Source organism: Danaus plexippus, chromosome 26 (assembly GCF_018135715.1).
Source record: "Danaus plexippus chromosome 26, MEX_DaPlex, whole genome shotgun sequence".
Classification (NCBI taxonomy): Eukaryota; Metazoa; Arthropoda; class Insecta; order Lepidoptera; family Nymphalidae; genus Danaus; species Danaus plexippus.
In genome coordinates this window covers 3,321,461-3,343,057 of record NC_083554.1, presented here as the reverse complement: position 1 = coordinate 3,343,057, position 21,597 = coordinate 3,321,461, and the positions used below count along the sequence as shown (strand labels likewise).

General features: G+C 32.3%; 1 protein-coding gene across 1 annotated transcript; it reads left to right on the top strand.

Moving 5' to 3' along the window:
• Positions 1–835: 835 nt before the first annotated feature.
• Positions 836–21,566, top strand: LOC116774267 (protein piccolo). Its single transcript, XM_061524907.1, has 8 exons — positions 836–973; positions 2,425–2,580; positions 11,774–11,968; positions 13,550–13,653; positions 14,172–14,375; positions 14,723–14,805; positions 14,875–16,853; positions 17,294–21,566. The coding sequence occupies exons 3-8, from the start codon at positions 11,797–11,799 to the stop codon at positions 19,150–19,152; spliced, it is 4,401 nt and encodes a 1,466-aa protein (XP_061380891.1). The 5' UTR covers positions 836–973; positions 2,425–2,580; positions 11,774–11,796; the 3' UTR covers positions 19,153–21,566.
• The last annotated feature ends 31 nt before the right edge of the window (positions 21,567–21,597 follow it).

Here is a 21,597-nt window from a genome sequence, read left to right as displayed (position 1 = left end):
TAAATCGATCTGCGAACTGAAGAGATTCATCGTCTACAATATAAATTGACAAAAATGTTACGTAATTACTGTGAAAATTTAATTCTCTTTAATTCTTTGATTCATTTCTATTTTGGAAATAATATATATATATATATATATATATATATTTTGTCAGAACCTTGATTGAACCTCCGTTGTTATAAAAGTAAAAGACATTGAATGGAAATCAATTATTTATTGAATGCTTAATTTAAGTGATTGTGTAAAGTAGGCGTGACGTCACTGTGACGTCACACATTATGGACAAACAATACGGCTTATACAATAGACGAATTGCAATTCAATAATGTATAAAACAATTTAATTATATTTTTTAATAATATAATAATATTGCTTTAATTAAAAATTATATGAAACACTACAACAATTTTAAATGATATGATTTAAATAATATAAATGTTTTATTATTAAATTTTGTGATATCATTATATCGTTTAATAACAAGATTATTATTATAGAAGTCGTAGCGTCTACGACTGCGTAGCGGATCTACGTCGTAGACGGCCGTAGCGCTACGATCTTACATTGACATTACCGTGATATAAATAGACGATTACCGTTTCCGTGGTAATCACGCTACCAGTAATATGATTTTAATAATTCGTGATTACTATGAATTATGAAAATTAATATAATTTTATTATATTTCTGATATATAAGTTGTTTTAATGTGTTTTATCATGTTACTAATAATACATGCGCGTAGGTGTATTTTGGCGGGTACACATTGCGCATGCTCTGCCAGTAGCCATCCGCAGTTCTCTTCCATTCTTCAGTTTGGAACCAACATCCGTGTGGACACAGCGTCACGCTGGTCGAAGCTCTGTTCCGTTTACAAAAAACCCATTTCCCAAACGCGCTTTACAATATAAAAATATCAAAGGGATTACGTTTACGTGTATAGAAGGAATCGCCTATATTAAAATCTAAGGTATAATAAACGTAGTGTGCATAATCATTGTGTTTAGATGTTTTTGTGAATGAATAAAATTTTTTTTTTTTCGCTTTTAAAATGGTGGATGCGCGTTTCACGGCGTTCGGTATGTATGGTAGTGCGCTTGTGCGTGATCGAACGAATGAATGAGTGACGTGTCTGTTTATAACCATTAAAAGATGTCGATACAGTCTGCTGGTTTGATTACGGTCAATGGGAATATATGTACCGTGAGATTATAAAACGGTATGGTGTCGGATACCGTAAATGTATGCACGGCCAAAATTACGATTGTCATACGGTTTGATTTCATTCGTTTACATTAAATAACTGTGAATATGAATAATTTTTACGGTTTTTATAGATTCTATTTAATTTATTGAAAATATTAACTTAATTAATATTTTGGTGATCATTGTAATTATAATTATATAACAATTCGTTCCTATACATACGTTTAATATATACTATATATAGAAGGGATATAATTTTTTTAGTTCGATTTAATTCTTTAAATACAATTATTAATTTTTAATTATATTTAATTCTTTAAATAAAAGAAACTGAAAGAGACAGTGAGTTGTATGATCCCGAAGGTTAACTGGTAAGTTATTTATAAACTAATCGATGGTCAGAATTTATTCGTATTATTCGTGCTAGAACATACAAACTTTTAATATTTATTGAGTAAATAAATGAATAAATAAATAAATAACTTGTTTATTGGATTCTTGTACTGTTTTTTGGGATCACATTATTTATTTTTATTGTATATATAGTATATTAATATCAAGCTAGTTCACTTATTACTTTTAAATCTTGTAAGTAATGGTCATAACCGAGTGACCTATTATTATACGTCTTTAACAAAACGAATTATCTTTAAAAGATAAAAGATATTTCATCTATCTTTTTGTATTTATAAATTTTTTTATTATATTAAAATAACATTGAATTAACTGTAACACTAAATGAAATTTATAAATATTCATCTATTTGTCAGCCAGTTCCTGAGGAATTTAGGATGGATTTTGCTACCTTAACAGTTTGAATTGCGGACAAATTATATTGTAATAGATTAGTAATATTAAAAAAAATGTGTAATGTGTTTATTTGTTCCGAAACGTTTTGACATTTTTTTCATATTAAATAAAGGATCGACTTATATGTTGTTTATGTTTAAAAACTTTGAATCATAAGGATTTTTTAATAAAAAACGAATAAGTATGAATGATTTTTTATATAGTACTGTAAGTTTGTGCGAGAGGTGATCGAGGAAAATAATTTTTTGTCATTCCATCGTATAACCAAAACTATTATAATGTGTATAATTTAAATGTCTTTCTTTCTGTATATATTTAAATCATTCATAAATATAGCATATTAAATCTTTTTGAACGAAAAAAATATTGTTAATATTTCTTTTTTAACATGAATTACGTTTTTAGATTTAGCTCCCAATACATTCCAACGATGGTGCACTGAGTGAAGAACGAACGGATCAACCGATTTTGGTTCACCAATGAAAGCTCAAGAAAAACCAATCTTTATTGAGCTATGACAACAGAGACACACAGACAAACTGGCAGACGAATATGATAATGGTATGTTTTTAATATAAAATAAAATTATCTTTACATTAATAGGAAATAACCAGAAATACATAGAATTTGTCACGGAAAATATACGGAAATTTACAAAGAAATAAATAAATAAATTCTATTAAATATACAATTAAGTTTAAAATCAGTATAATATATACTTAAAATCTTTACAGATATTGAACTGTATGTATATATTCAACGTGAAAGTTTCTAAACATAGCACGACCTCACAAACGTCCTTATCTGACCTCAGCTGATATTAATGGTACACTATGGTCCCAATTACTATACACTTATAGAAATGTTCTCTTATTCGGTATGAGCTTAAAAAAATACCTTAAACCCTAACCAGGTCACCGCATAACAATATAGGACTATTTTCTTTTTAAGGACGTAAAGTTTATACAAAAAAAAAAATACGAGTGTGTGATTTTATAATACAAATGCTCGGTATTTTTTTATGAACTAAAAACATTATATTTTAACAAGCCTTAATCCTAAAAAAACTAGTCCCGGATGCATTGTCATAACTGACGTTTTATCTATATATATATATATAAATTTCCTTTTATATGTATAAATATAGCATTCTTTGTCCTGTCCATACTTCAAACTCATGAACATGTTTATAAAAAGCACCTTATCTTCTACAATATAAGGCGCTATTTATATATCCTATACATAATTTAAGCACTAACTATTACGTCACTGATACGTCACGTGTAAGTTCACATGGAGTGACGTACACGTGGCTATAATTACGGACACAGTGATATATATTTATATGTGTCTGTGTGTGTGTAAAAATTATAGGCGATACACCTATTTATTCAATGCAGGTCATTTCTGAAATACACAATATTTATTACTCCTTTACTTCGTTATAATATTCAGATAAACATTTTTTCGAACATTAGACTGTCGCAAGTATTAATTTAAATAAAGCTAATAATTTCAGAGGTACTCCGCGTTTTTTGTTATTTTAAACTTCATACCGACGTTTAGATTAATTTAGAGGTCTAAAAAATAACAAATGTATATACCCTCTCAAAATATTAATAAGTAAAAATCAATCATGAAAATCCTTTAACATGCTATGATATATACACATATATATATCTCACTCTTATCTGTAAACGACGGAGGGAGTGATGCCAAAAACTTGAGGCTCACTTCATATTTGGCACTGATAAATTGATCTCATACAGAATTATAAAATGACTTGACAAACACCTGCATAATTTATAACTTTTTATTGATCACTATTAATATTACGTAGAAATGGAAACAAAATTATAATTATGAGATCTAAGATTTTCGCGAGTATTCATTTAAATGAAACCGTGATCACGGTTGCTGCAAAGTAACCGAAACGTCGGGATTATGTAGTTTTTAAATAATAAAATCCGCGTAGTAAATCCGAATAATACTAGTTTCATTTAAAATTATAATTAATTTAGTTTAAAGATATATTAAAAAAAGGTTTTTTATTTTGGTTACGCACTAATTAAAAATTAGTAACCTTAAACACGTACACTTTTTGTACAATAACCTACATTTCAGGTTTGAGATGTTAAGTCTATTTTCATTTTCAGTTAGTCAGAGTTCATACAGAATTAGCCTAACCTTGTATTCAATGATTTTATACAGGCGACGTCGCGATCAAAGGCTTACCTTAAATGAATGATATTGAATTCCAAATATATAGGTTAGTTAATATATGACTTAAGGTTTGCAGACTACATACGAACAGTTTAGAGTTTTTTCATAATATAAAACGTAAAACTATCCGCAGTTTGCGACGAACTTGGACTAAGTGTTGTAATAGTTTTGAAATAAAATTAATACTGAAGTTATATAAGAACTTTATTGTATTTAAAGATTTTTTTATTCTATATATAAAATATCTAGAATAGTTAATGTACAGTTATAATAAGTACGAGTTGTTACATAACAGAATGATGTTAAACACGCTGAATTTATTCCTCAACCACTTAAAGTGATAAACATTTAAAAGTAACTAATATTTTCGGATTACTACGCGTTATTGTACTATTTGAGATCAGTCAAAACCTCTCAGCATTCAAAGGATTCACCGTGCGGATGCCGGGTCCATCTCGTTGCAGGAGAGGAGCTTCAACAGTGCCCGGGACTTACGACCCAGGTGTAGGTTTAAGGGGCCCCTATCTAACGCGTGTTACACACTCACCTCCACTGTCCAAGCTCCTCTTTCTACCTAACCAAATATGAAACGAACCTGCTAGGGCTGCCTTCGACGCACGTTCCAAGAATGAACTGATGTTAGTTCTTGATAGGCCCAAGTCTTTTAGCAGGTTATAGAGGGATTTAGCTGTTAATATAAACATCCAATGATCTTAAAAAATATATGTTTCTAAATATTTTTTGTTCTTACAAATAATTATAATTATTGTCAGAAATAATTCCTACTTTAATAAATAAGACTATAGAGTTAAAAAAAACATTATCTGTATAATAGAATAAATAAATAATAACAAAATTACGAAATTAATGATCACATGGTTTCAAAGACAAATGTGTGTCTGAACCAAGTGGTGTAACCCGAAAACTATGCGCTGTTTCCCTAAAAACAGTCATAGAATTGTACTTCAGTTATGCTATGAATAAAGAGTGGTTTTTTTTTGAGTGAAACTTAGAGAATTTTATTAATAGATAATTTAAGTAACTTTTTAAGATAAGTTCGAATAAACTTACCATATGTAGTAAAGAGCCTAGAGGTTAAATGCTGAAGGGTGTCAGTTTGAGACCTGGCAAGAACCAATGTGGTTTTTCCGAGTTAAATGTACTTTCTGAGAGTAGGAAACCTGGACTTATTATTTCAAATTGTAAGTTTGAAATCTTCAATCCGCCTTCATCAAGCGTGGTAATTAATGCTCTAATCTTCTCCATGTGAGAAGAGGCCTTAGCTCAGCAGTAGGCACCGATAGGCTGTTGATGATTATACAGTAAGATATTATATCCTATTGTAAAATACCTTCTCTATTAAAATTCTAAGTTCCCTATGTAAGTGACATTTTAAGGAACAGTTCACAATAGATGCTCCAAAGGTTTTCGCCCCCACGATCTTCCTGGCATAACACGCCTCTTTAAACTTCGTTTCTCCCTTAAACAATGCACTCAAAACTGCACAAAATGCGATCTGAATTATATCACGTACGCCGCTTGTAAACTGTGTATACTATACATTATATTTAAATCGCAACTTTGTTTCGTAGATTATTTTATTTTTGAGAGATATATTTGCGATGTAGGTATTTCTTAATCCAGCTTTAGGGTTAAATATTAACCGCTATATAAGTTTTTAAGGAGTTCGGTGTTTAAACAAAAAACTTAGGTATTTAAATGAAATTATCATAATATATATTTAATAAAAGTTTATATTTTAAACATTTGTCTGTGTATGTCCAAGATAAGGACAACTAGAACAGTTTAACTTTAAGAGTGGCAATTCTTAAATTTTTTTTTTCTGTTCTAGAAACCATTTACGTTTGATATAATATGCAAATCCAAATGTTGACTGTGAAAATATATATATGTGTGTGTGTGTGTGTGTACATGATACATTATATCAAAAACATTCGTATAGTTATAATTTAATTAAGAAAATTTCATCGCCAGGACGATCTTCTAACCTGACACCTACATATTTTTTTCATTCATCAACAATCTTAATTAAATTTTAACCATATAAAGACATACAGAACATTATTTTCCACCAACTCTACTGGTTATATCTCATGCGATGCCTCGTAATCCATTGCAATGAATTGTTACCAAAATAACTTATTTATGACAAATTCCAATAGAGTTGTGGAATCGAAACCATTCAGGTCAAACGCAAACCAACGTCTCCGAATGTCAAACCAGATGCTATCTACATTCGGTACGAAAATTTTATAAAATATCAATTTTAATCAATCCAAATACAATATATTCTTTAAATGTTATTAACATTTAATTTAAATTTAAATGCGAATAATTTAACTTAAAAGTATTTTATTATTAAGTTAGGTTTGATTAAATATATTTTTTGTGTTTATTTGTTATGATTAAATAACTTTTATATAATTGCTGACGATAATTTATGCTTCCATTTTGATTATATTAAATCCTGACCCGAATTACTTCTTTATTTATTTATTTTTTCATCATCATTGTAATTCTTAGCAAAAATGTTAATTGAGATTTTAGATTCGATGGGCTGTTCAAAGCTTGTCGAGTTTTCGAGTTTCAAGCGAACACATAAACAAACATTCACATACATAATAAAACGAATATTAGGTGTACAGCGAGTGCAACATTGGCAAAATATTACAGAATTGTGCCAAGAAAACAAAAATAAGCATAAAAAAATCACGTCTCGTTTATAAATTCATGCGAAAAATTTTGAATGTTGGGAACTTGCATTAATAACAATAAGAAAAAAACAAGCGGATTGACCTAGGCATGGCCTCAATAAGATGAGATACTGGGTTCCGTTCAAAGCCATGAACATTCAGCGGAGACATTTAAAACTTACTTATAAAAATATTCACATAGAATAAACATATATATTATACGTACTATATATAACTGTTAAATGGTTATAATTTGAAAACCGTGAAAAATTTTTTTTCCTTGTATTCGGGAGGTATAACACGTTCTATTGAGGTCGCCGCATTGCGCGATGCGACTAATGCAACTCGGTTCATTCAACTCGCTCACGAAATTTTTCAACTGATTTATAATAAAGATTAATTATCTTAGAATCATCAGATATTGTGCTTAAATGAAACTATGAAGAACATTGTACAAATAATGCTAAGGAGATATAATTACGTCTTTTAATTCAGTTGTTAGACGAGATGCGGTTAAATGTAGCTGTAATTAACGGAAAAAAAATATTGATTGATAATTGCTATAAAAATGTTGGCAAATATATTATATTTACCAAAGCAATTTTTTTTTAGTCAATTTATCTCCGGAAGCATAATGACCTCAGTTAAATTTTAGTCATTTCAATTAAATACCGAACATTATATTAAAATATTTACATTAAATTATGATATACTTTTTTTTTATTTGTTCATATTACAAACGCTTTGCCTTATTATGAACACGATTTTACATCGTGATTGAAACTTAATTTACTATTTCATTGATTATTCGGTTTTCAAACTTCATAAATTACATCAACGGGCAGATGTTTTATATAATATACAACTTATACAATTTAATTTTATTTAAGGATTACAAAAATTGTATGCAATCTTTTATTATTTTTTTCTTTTTTTGAATTTTTTTTTTTTATGGTTCATTTGTTTTATGCCAGGCTGAGACAGCGAATGGTGTATAGGATTATATTGTGTAATCTAACAGATATGGTTTACGCTTTACAGAATAAATAGTTGAAAAAAAAAAACTATACTGTTGATTATTTTTTAAATATCTATACATAAATTATTATATAAATTTTTCATAAAAAAATAAAACACTTTTTTAGTTAATTAAACATCAAATTTATCAATATATATATATTTTATTCAACTGCCTTAACATTATTAGTCTAAACTCAGCTGTTTGTTATTTTTATTCATCTTTTCTTAAAACTTAAATATAATATAAGTATATATAATAATCTTATTATATATTACAAGTCTTAAGTCACACGTAACGAGTACGTAATTATATCGAATCTATTTACGTTCCTACATGTCCAAGTAATGTGAAGACGGCTTTGTTGTACAAAAAACTTCTTGTGGTCTGTGGAAAAGCGTAAAATACTTTTATGTATTCTTATACAGATATTTATAAAGCACAATAGAAAAGAGAAACTGAGGCTTGCCCTACTTTGTGCATAAATCGTTACAGCTACAATTATATTCAAAAGTATATATATATATATATATATTTATTTATACTTATATATATATATAAGTGTGTATAAAACCTCGGTTCAGGATATTCCTTTATACATATCATATACATATCAGACTAAAAAATAAACTAGATTTAGATTTTTTTTTTTAAGTTTAAAATGTGTCATATATTGCGTAATATTTTTTAGTACATTTCAAACAAAACATTCATATTCATCAACAGTTGATAAATTTTTTTATGTGGTCGTTGTAAAAAATATAACGGTTTTTCTTATCGGAATTTCACACTAATGGATCATTGAACACGTCGCGGAACCAGTAACTGATTTTTGATATTTAAAAAAAAAGTTTACTTCATACTATACAGCCTATATATGAGAAATATTGGTTTAATTAAAAAATATATATTAAAAAGTATAAAATAAGGTCTCATATGAATAGTTTTTTTGCGATTCCTATTATAAACGCTATTCCTATTATAAGTACAAAATGTTGTGGCCATACATATACCATAGTTTTTAATCCCGTCTTTATATTCTTTTGCCTCATACGAAATATATTAAAGTTTACGGATATTAATTTGATAGTCGTTGTCGTTAACATTTTTAGAGAAAAAATATAAATCTATGGCCTTACCTGCACCACAGACATCATAAATCAGCAAGATTTTAACACAGTCAGCTGAAATAAGAACAAACTATATCTTGTATAACTATAAGATTAACAAATCTTCTTAAATTGACATAATGGAATTATTCTCTTTGCCATTTAAATGCCAACCAACTGAGAAACCTCTAAGCTTGTCTGGCAGTAATTTAAACATAATTCCTGTCAAATTAAAATAAAAATAGCAATAACATGACGTGTCACTGATAACAATATCGATTTGATAAGAGATAGCGTTATTGTCCTACATACAACTGTATTATTCCTACATTAGAAATATAACAGATAATTTTTAGAACGAAAACGAGAACATTTAAAAATCAAATGAGAAAGAAAATCACTATAACATAATTATCTATTAAAATCAATTAATATCGAATAAAATCAATCATAAAGAACAACTAGGTAGTTAAAAATTTCCTAAGACAGACATAGAAAAATTTAAGACGTAAAGATCTTAATTTAAAACCTTCTTTTTTTCTATAAAAATATAGCGTTTTTAAAAATTTTCCCGTTTAAAATTCAAATGCTGCATATAAAGCTGAACTGCCGTTTTGACCTGCTTTCGTCCTAGATGCGTCGTCATGGTAACAAAGAGCTGTTTAATAGCTCTTAACATTATACCAATAAGGTCCATAATAACTGAACAATAATCTTCATTCGATTACGTTGTAATCTTATTATGGGAAAGTAAATTGGGCGTTTGAGAGCAAGACCGTTTTACAGTTCTGATTATGCCTTAACTTTTATACATATATATTTGCTATATCACATATTGATTATCATTTTGTCGTAATATTTATTATTCAAAAAAAATTTTTAATTTAAATAATTTCAAGCATATGAACATCGATTTAAAGATTTATCTTTATTGATACTATTAACAGCCTTTTTAGAATTCAGCTAAATTAAAAAAATTAAAAATTATTAATTTACGACTAGATATTTTTATTTCACATTTCTAATTTCTATACAAAATTGTCACGAACAACAAGTGCTATAAAATTATACGCTATGTTGAACACACGATAAGTGGCCTGCACTTCGTTTGAGTGATGGAACAAGCGATGTCACGAGACAAGACAATAGTTTGTATGGTCACTTAAAATCTATAGAATTTTGAACACGTTAATCTGTATTGAAAATCCATCAATGGTCGGGAAGCCACACAAATCGATAAAGCCTTTAGTTAGCCACCGTTTCGATATATATTATTTTTGTCCATAACAAATACTTATATATAAATACTTGATGAATTCATTCTCGTTTATCAATAATAATGATTAAGTTATCCGATGTAAGGAAAAAATAACTAACATTTGACACTTAAAGCGCGTTTTACCCGTGCAACCGCCATTTTGAATATTTTTATAATAAAAATGTCACAGTGCATTTTTTTTTTAATACCTGTCAAACGTCAATTTGAAAGTAAATAAGATGAGTGAACAGCGCTTTAAAAATAGAAAGGCGTACATAATAAATCAAATACGTTCGGATATAAAAAAAAATATTTTAGAAAATTATATAGAAATATGTACATATTTAATGAAAAACATATAAATTTCCTTCAAAAACAGAATCTTTCCTGCCGTATAGTAAACCCGTTTTCATTGATTAAATTTAAGCCACAATTTCAACTACACGATCCTCTAAGAATAGGAGTTAAAGTATTGAAAGACAAAGACGATTTTATATCGATAGGTGTGTTGTCTGAGTGCAATGCACTCGTACAAACAGGTCAGAATATTTAACAATTACGCTGACATTTTATGAAAAGTATTTTAACAGAACATTTCCTATATACAACGAAGAATAGTATTCTCTTTATAAAATATTTTTTAATGTTTAATGTACGTATAAAAGAGATATATTCGGATACTGCTAATCGATGTTAAATTCATAAGAAATAAAAACGGATATTTAAACAAAGAAAATAATTCCGATCAAATGTGTGTGACCCGATGACCCCATTAACAATATCCCGGGAAACGCTAACGCTACAACCATAAATACTGGAATAACCGCTTTCTTAGTACAATTCTTATAATCTAAATAATTCTTTAGCATTATGATCTGAATAATCTGAATCTGAAATCAATGATCACTAATAATATCACTAATATAATAATATAAACTAATAAATTTATGCACGAAAATTCAAATCTACTAACCTTTTAGCTAGTTTTGTTATAAGAATCGTCTCTATAGCTAATAACTTAGCTCTGTCTCTATAGCTAATAACTTAGCTGTTTCTTAAAGTATCTCATTGCTGACAAGTGATATGTGATCCTATTTTAACATGATTTTGTCGAGCACAATGTTACTATATGCAACCACACATTACTATGCCATCTGGTAGGGCTACTACGGATATGAAACTCTTAAACATGGGTATGTCAGGTAAGTGCTAGTGACACTCACTGCTTCGATATGCAACTACACTATGATAGCTCTACCTCCCCGTGGACTATATTATGGACTATATAAGCGTGGACCCGTGGACTATATAAGCATATGGACATGGCTGTGTCAGCTAAGTCCTATTTCCACTACCCTATCATAGTTCCACCTGCCCTTGGAGTACAAATTAGTACAACCATATATATTAGGGATGTGTCTGTATGTTCCAGTTGAGCAAAATGCTCTGTCGGTGATGGATGGCGGGGAGGCGTGGTCGCGCGAGTGCGCGGGTCGCGGGGCGGCCCTCGAGCGTACCTACGTTCACGAGGTGTATGAGCAGGCCGGTGACGACGCGACCACGCCGGCACCCGCCGTGCGATCCTTCATCAGCGACCTAGAACCCGGCAGTCTGGTTTGTGATATAGGTGAGTGTGACCCACAAGGTTTTCACATACAATTATAACCATCAATGTCTTTATAAAGAAACATGTTGAAAATTTTAACAGCCTTTTTTTAAATTTTTTTTTGTTCAACTCCTACTATAAAAGGAAATTATATCTTATTTAGGATGAGACCAACAGCAAAACAATATTTAATAGACAAAAGTTTTATTTATTTTACTCCATCTCAATATTCATTATAATAATATATAATACTTTAAAGAAACTATTAAAATACTATGAATAAAATCGACAGAACAATGTTAGAAAATTTTCATATGAGAATCTTTTATTGATCGCTTCATTCACCATATTTATATAAGCACCCATCCAAGTACGGAAACAAAAAAAATATTATTAGCAGAGAAAAAATTCATTTGTTAGAGAGGAGATTATTTGCACTAACTTCTTGCCACCTATCTTATTAAAAGTTTAATAAGAACAAAATATTAATTAATAATAATTTTACCGTAGAAAGCGAGATAATAGATTTTTTCTATCCCTTCTTCTGTATTTGATAAAAACCAGAGCATAAATTTTAATAGTTAAAATAGTAAAATATAGCAAATATATATTCTGACCTTATTATTCTGACTTAAGTGAGCAATAAGCTAAAACATCTGTGATGAAATTTGAAACGTCGTTTGGGGGCGTAATACAGTCGACCCACACAGAATTGTAAATTATGAAACATCAACAGATAATTAGAAATTCAGTGGCTAATATCAGAAGGGGAAAATGTCAAGGCGTGGGAGATAAAAATATCTAGCGCCGAGAACGAAACTCACTGGCTCTAAATTTTAAACATAATCATCATACAATAAATACATTATATTGCAGTTTGATCTTTATTTGTCTAGTAACACATGTATATAAGTAACATACGGTATACAATACATTTTTTTTTTTCATTAATCACAGAGTGCTGGCGATCAGTAAACACATTTTAATTTTGATACCAAAAATTCCTTTAAGTTACAAGAATATCTTTTGAATAACCGTTAATTTGTTAAAAGACGTAGGTGTGGGTAAATCACAAAAAGTAATTTATATATATATATATATATATATATATATATATATATATATATATATATATATATATATATATAGCCCAAACAACTATAATCACTTAAAATCCTTATGCTATTATTTTTATTTGCAATAATTTTTATTCCTGACACAATATTAATATTCGGTATATTCAAAACAGTAAATCAATTAATTTATTATAATAAGTTAAAAAATAATAACTGAAATTCCTAGTCAAATCCTTAATGATGCTGGCGCTGTTTTCCCTCTATACATTTTTTTTATCGGACCTAGATGTATTCAATAACATTACTAGTTCATTGTTATTATAAATAAGATATATTTAAGTAACAGTTTTAATAAATCCCAAAAGTATTATTTATTAACACATTGCAATATATATATATTAGTTTCTAAGTCATTCTGAAGGTCGTAGATTTGAAGCCTGTGCCTATCTTGAATTTTAATTCAACTCATGACATAAAAGTACCACGAAATCATCAAATTAGTAAAATTTGTTCATGAACGTTCCAGGTTGCGGCAACGGCAAGTATCTAAACGTGAACCCATCCGTGTTCGCGGTAGGGGGAGACCGTTGCACGAGGTTGGCTGCGCAAGCGCATCATAACAACAATGAGGTAGGAGAAATTATCAACTTAGTTGTTTGTGTAACACACCGTCACTAGAGGATACAGGAGATATTGTAGCCGGTGTTGGTAGCATTTTAAAAAGTTTTACCTGCAAGAATAGAAAGCAGTGGCTGAAAATCTATCAAAATTATATGTTATCTGTGTTAAGATACTCATTGGATCAATCTCTAATTTCAAAAATTTATTTCTTGACAACAACAAGAGTATTGCTGAATCAATATAATAGTTTTGTTTTTATTCTTATATAGGTTTTAAAGTCAAATATCACAAAATCCATTTAGAGAAATTTGGTTAATATCTCTGAAATATGTTAAGTAAAACTCAAAATATGATTAATGACGACATGCTTGAATATTACAACTTGATTCTATTCACTGAGAAGTCGTTCGTTACAGATAATTTTGATATCGGTTTTCAATAAGGATATAAAAAAAAGTGTTGATTAGCCTAAACTGACTAGTGGTCCTATTTGGGACATATTTTAAGTATCACCAATATGTAAACAGGTGGTGGTGTGCGACAATCTATGTCTACCGTTCCGTGATGAGTCGTTCGACGCGGTTCTGTCTATCGCTGTGGTACATCACTTCGCGACAGTTGAGCGTCGTGCGAGCGCGTTGCGAGAGCTTGCGAGAATCACAAGGATCGGTGGCAGATTACTGCTCACTGTGTGGGCTATGGAACACGAAGGGAGGAACTTCCACTCTCAGGTATTGTGACTATCATTAGATATATGTAGCTTAAATTATATTTTTTCCTATCGAATTCCTGACTACCAAAAAAGTAAATGAACTAGCATTAAATAACAGTAGCATTTAGGTTTTAGTTTCAGGCTAAAGTAATACCTATTTATTTACTTCAACTTTGAATCTTTCTTTAGTCTTTCTATACTTAGTGCTATAGATATGTATAGATATAGTTAGAGTGAAGCGCTATTAACTATTATAAATCTGGGTTTTAAATGAAAACAGATAACAGAGTTTTTCATCGTCTATTTTCTATTTAATAACATAGATATGCAAAAAAAATCAATACATGATTACAATGTTTATTTCAGGATGTCTTAATACCGTGGCATCGTCCAGCGACACTGTGTCCACCGCCACCCGCCCCAAGATTCCTTTCAGTAGACTACGAGCAGTATGTATTCTATCAGTTACCGTATGACATAAAAATTAACCCATAAATACAGTGTTTATATGTTTATAGATACGCTGAACCATGGAAAAGCCGTGACGGCTCCCCGGGATCATCATCACTCTCGTCACCGAATGAAACTTGTTATTCATTTGTTCGAAGAGCTCTACAACGGCTAGCTGGACGACGTTCATTCCTTCCTTCATGGACCATTGGCCCTAGAGTCAACCAAAGACAATGCTCTCGCCCTGAACCATTAGCCGCTGATCTGCCCATAGAGTTGAGAAGGCTAGACGAATTTTTACCTCCACGACTGATATCGCAACCATCGGATGCGTCGACAATGAAATCTCGCAGCTTAACCGACATCGCGGATACGGAACGACGAGCGCTTGTACGATCTAGATCCAGTCTGCCGAGTCTTGGGGGCGACGAAGCCGAACCAGAACCGGAAAAACCAGTACAGGTCGTTGAACCGCGAAAGAAACCTCGACTGGTGAAACAAAAGAAATCTATTAACGAAGACGACGCTGAGGAAGATTTAGATAAACCGACGGACATGAAAAGCTTAGTTGAAGAAATGCCTAATTTTAAAATTCATACACAGAAATTACAATCGAAGAAACCTGGGGTATTTAAGCAAACATCTCTTAACGAGGAGCTAATGTCTGTGGAAAGGTTGAGGGAGAAGGAACGTTTGAGAAAGAATATACAAAAACAAGCGTCTCTAAACGAAGAATACTTGTACCGCAGACCGGGTGCTCTCGATTCAATCCGCGACTCTATATTTTCAACATCCGCAACAACAGCCAAAAAATTCCAATCCCTAAAAAACGGCCTTACGAATAAATTCAAAACATCTACAACGAATATAGATAAAGTTACTGTGTTTGTAAGAATGCTTCAAGGGTGGAAGAATCATGGCCCGGTACCGGAAGTTCCTACACCAAGTGACAATAACGCAAACATGGAGAAGAATTATCCGGAAAGACGTCATTCAAAAGAGGATGGATCAGATTCCTCTAAAGATAGTAGTCTTCAAAGTGACACGAGTGTTGATTCAGAAGATAGTTTCGCGTCGGTTATATATGTGCCTAAAGCAGACGGTTCCGGGGATCCATTATCTCCCACACCATTATCCCCCGGTCCGACATCCCCGCGTTTAAAAGTTTCATCAGTACCGACATCGCCCAGAATGAAATCTTCTCCAGGGTTACCGTCTCCCCGGATCAAACAAGCATTTCCTCTCATCCGCCCTCCAGCTTCACCAAACGCAGTACAGGCTTCAGGAGCGGTTCATAACAAGATTTTAGTCGCACAATACAGTTTAAAAAATTATACCACAACTAGCATTAATACGGTCCCCATAAAACCGTTATCAAAGAGCCAACCCAACTCACCTCCGAAACCAGAACCCGAAGAAAATGTTCTTAAGACAGAAATTAGACCAATACCTAATTCAGTTATAACGAAACCTCCGCCGATTCAGATATATGAAGAAATAGATCAGATTCCACCAATAGAAGAAGAAGGCGAAGAAGAAACGCCCACCGAAGTAACAAAAGAACTGATAGCAGAAATCAATAAGGACATCGAAGAAATACATAAACTCACAGCTGAAACCGACGATTTCATGCCACGAGTCTTACAAGACATAAAACCTTATCCAAAAATCACTCTGCAAACTGTCGCAGAATTACCTGAAATACCAAAGTTTAAGCCCAAAGGTCCGAGTAAATCACCAACAAGTGACACATTAGATAAATCAGCGGATAGAAAGAGAAAGGAGAGAATACGGCAAATCAAAGATATGTTAAATAAAGGAATTCCAAGCATAAATATAAGTCGAAGACCACCGTTTCCTATAGTCCGTAGTACAAGTAAAGCGGATCCAATAGCTAAGAGCCATCCAAAACTGATGACCCTAGAACTATTCAATCCTGCGACAGACGATATGGACAGTGACTCGAGCGGCGTATCATCACCAGATTCTGTTGACAGTGTGATCAGCGTTGTGCCGGATGAGCTACGCAAAACTGCTCTCGAGAAAGGTAATGTATCCATTAATTTCGATCTACCCTTGTAAGTTAAATGATTTATATGGTTAGTTTGTTTGAACAATTTTAAACCAAAAAGGCGCTGGATAAGATATTTTTTGAATGTTCTTGAATTATTTTACTTAAAAATAAAGTGTTGCTAATATTTATCATACTAGAATAGAAAGTATACAATTTTCAGCTAATACTTTTTTGTACACAAGCAATAATTTTTATTGCCATACATTCTAAAATTGCTTATTATACTTGACAAGTAAATCTACATACTGAGGTCTGTGCAGAGGTGAAATTCAATTATTCTCTCCTATCTCCTTTCCTCGTCAAGTACATGCTTGTAAGTTTGAACAGAAAACCTATAGAACTTTTTATTTACATACCTACAGCAATCTACATAATATTAAACTATATATCAATTAATCGTAATATTGTTACAGATCTACCTAATCCCGCCGAAGTCAAAACAGAAGACATAAACACCACAGATAAATCACCCTCATTACCAAATACATCTCAAAATTTAATAGAAGCCGTCGCTGAAGTCGCACAAACATTAGACGAAACATGCGACACAGTTATACAATCGAGTCCGAGATCTAAGAGAAAACAATTAGAGAAAATAGAAAGTTCTGAAGCGATCGCCATCGTGCAAGGAGCTTCCAGCAGTAGCAGCAGTAGCAATTGGAGTTTAAACAAGCTGTCACCTGGTGACCTCCGAATATTAGAGGACAGGTCAAGGTCACATTCCAATACCACCTCCAGCGGCAGTTCCTCCAGCCTAGAACGCCTATCCCCAGGACGAAGATCCAAAGATCGTTCACCAAAACAAGGAAGCATCAACAATTCAACATGGAGCTTAAATAGACTCTCCCCGAATAGACCCGAAGGGCGATCCCTTGATGAGAATCTAGGGAAAAACCATAGAAGCCCGACCCGACTTCCATACGACTCGCTATCTATATCCAGCACAGATTCAGAAAAATCGATTTCCAAATCAGACAGTTTTAATAGAATACAAAACGAACCGCTCATAACGTGCAGGTCTGATATGTTGGCTAAAGAAGAGGAATGGATTAACGAGCCGAACGATCGTAATCAACACTTGACAGAATTCGCTGAGAAACTCAGCGAGAAGTTATTACAGGAAATCGATCAATATTCGAAGCGTATAAACGAAGAAGATTTCGACCTCCCGAGTAGTAGTAGCAGCGAAAAAAGCATCTCTCTTAGACTAAAACGAGAAGAAGAAGATAGAAATACTCAGAAAATATTAGACGAGCTCTCCGACAGCCTACAGCATCTCGAAGATCCGTCTAATAAATTCAACAATGATAACCAACAAAGCAAAATAAACAACGAAAAATATAAATATACAACGGGTCAAGAGACACAGGAATCTGATATCAATAAGCTGTTCCCGAAATGCAGCACCAAATCCAAAAGCAAGAAGAGATGCAAAGATGTTGATCCGATCATTAACAAGTATAGAGAGCTGAAGAAAAGCATTCGAGTGACCAGCGAGGAGGACATATATTTAAATAACTGTGCCAACATACAATACAACGTTAGACCTGTTATAGACGAGAGAAGTTTAACTGAGATCGATACCAAAAACCCAGACGACGACAGCGCTATATCCTCAAGCAACGGAAATCCCGAGATAACGATAGAGTCCGGAACATACGACACGAGCCAATCATTAGAGACAGGATACTCACTGGAATCTGAAATAAGCGTGGATTCATTGTGCACGAGCACCGAGAAACGTTCCTCGCTGAAGGTGGGCCAGTCGACCGACTCTAGCGACCTGGATAAAATGGAGATCAGTCCTGAATCCATCACATCCCGCTCCAGCGCTAGCACCGCTCCATTAAAATCTGGCTTTTCCATCGAAAGCAGCGACACATCCGCTGGCAGTGACTGGAGCAGGAGAGATAAAACCGGCAGCACAGCGTCTTTGGGCTGCGCTAGTTTGGCCTCTCTACCGTCGTGTAGTGAGTGCTCCAAAGAGAGAAAGCTTCTAGAGACCCGCTCGTGCTCAGAGGACGCAGCGCCTGCTGTCCTCCCCCGGCCGATCCCTCACGCACCACTCCTACCATCTCTCAGCGACGGCTCCGACAGTCTACCGTCCGAGGGCGGCGCGGTCACCTACCATCGATACTACCACGTATTCAAGAAAGGCGAACTCGATCAGCTCATAGAGAAATACGTGGAGAGCCTGCACGTCGTCTCCTCGTACTACGACCAGGCGAGCTGGTGTGTTATCGCCGAGAAAGTACAAGTGTGGACTATATAAATAAAATATTTAACTCCTGGTATAACCCTGTTCTCGGTCGTACCGAGACGAAGTAAATCATTGTGATTTATAATATGTATTAAGATGCTGTACAGTACAACTCGTTTAGGACATTAAGTGCAGTGAATCGAATATCCAAGTGACCTTCAGGAACTTTGTGAGGACTAGGGATAACCTGTCCGACGATAGTTAACGTGCGAGTGGCCAAAAGCATAGCTTCGTTTTTTATTATATGCTAGATCTTTGGTACATACTTGATAGTTATATACTCGAACAATCACTCCCTCTTCAGAGTTTAGTCGGAACTTCGACTCGTATTTCGAAGGGATCTGGTATTGCTGATGCGATTTAAGACATCGCATATTGATAACTAAGAGCTTTAAATAGTAAAATTAAATATAATATAAATATACTACAGCGGCTCAATACGACGTAAGCTATTATAGCTTATGAACGGTGTACCTCGCGGATACCGAAGGTAGTCATGAATTTAACATCTATGAATCCAATTTATACCATTCTCCAAGACCAAAGGTATTAGATATTCTTATAATAGATTTCCTTTTATCATACGTGATAAATTATTCTATGACAATAAAATATTTATATTATTTAAGATATTAAACATTACATATCGCTGCAGAATACTTTGTCGTTCGTATCAATCGCTTCTAAGGTTTTGGTTTATGGTATAAATTATGTGACGTTGATTTAGAAGTGAAGATTATTTTCATACGGTATGAGCTGGCCTCGCTGTTGTAATACATTTAATATTTGTATGAACTTTATTTAAACCATCCATCCATCCCGCGTTTCTTTTTTTCCACTCGAAAATTTGGACCATCTAGTGACGTCATTAGCGGTCGAACATTTACAGCCTTATTATAATACTTGAGAGTACAAATACTCAATACTTGTTTAATATTACGTCTACGTCATCTTATATCAATTTCTGTACCAATAGAAATGCGCTATTTTATATTATTTTTCTTTTCAAAATTAACTAACACAAATATTTATGTTTCAGAAGTTAGATAGATGAATTAATATATTAGTTAAGTTTATATAGGATTGTAACCGATTTATATAACAAAAATAATAAAACAAAATATAGCTTTCGCTGAATATGTATTCAAGTTTTTGTTACTGTGTAAATAAACGCTATATAGTCGTAAGTATGAAGCTATTAGAGATTAATTACGTTATCAAAAAAAGTGAGATTAAAATTAAAGTTAGTTTAGTACAGATATAACGTACTCCATCGACGCGGACACGATGAATCTCTTGTAACAAAAAAAAAATATATTTATAACGAGGAATATTGACGAAGTAGCGGTTTTAGGATTATTTGCATAGTATAGACTAGACATATGAAGACAGCACAACACAACAATATTGATTTTATTGTATTTTATATCTGCAGCGTTCCGAGGGTTAGTGTTTAAAGGGTTCCGTATTGTTTAGCAAAATATCTTAAACTTACCGATTTCTTCTCTAGAAACAATATTATTTTGGTCTATTCTGATATTTTATTGTTAACCAAATATTAATATAATTAATAACTACTTCTGTTTATACCTGGTTTTAGAATTGTCTTATTCTAAAACAATTTTTTTTCATTAAAACGTAGTGCATATCACTTCAAAATTATTTTCTCCTTCTTGTTTTATTGCTTTTTATATTGTGTATATCAGATGTACTCCGGTTACGTGACACGACTTTCTCAGAAACCATAGATAAACGCACGTAGTGAGTAATAGTTCATATCTCGTAATCTCCAAGTGACCAAAACGTGATGTTTTATTTTATTTTAGTTAATATATATTCCGAGGGGTACGGCATACCTTGATTAATTTCGATTCAGGCCTTTACGACTATCGTTTGTGGCGCTTTAAAGCGCTACAGAAGCTATTTATTAGAAGCGTAGCTTTGATTGATACATAAAATTCCAGCTAGCTTTGTACCGACGTTATAATTTATTGTACCCTTCAACCTTCAGCGTAAGTAATATCCCGCCTAAATCAGTTAAAATCAAAGTTTATATTTTATATACGTCTTATAAATTCGATTGCTAAAATAACATAAATATTGGCTTGTCTGTGATATCTGATAAATCTAGCGGAAGCGCTTCAACCAAATTCCTTTTATTTTTTTATAATATAATTTAACGTTTTTATATTTTTACGTGCTTTGTATATATATTATAATGTATGGGAGTATATTTCTTTGAGCGCTTTTCATCGCACAGATAATGAATTTTTGCATCGACCGGATGGAAGCGGTTCTAACCGGTTATGATCACTGTTCGCTCTTTAACCATGTATTGATACCAGTTATACTTATAAGCTTGTAACTTATTGTACCTACATTATATTAGGTGAAAACCTTCACAATAAAATGAAGACTTAAATATAGACGTTGTTTTATTTGAGGAAGCAAGTGGGG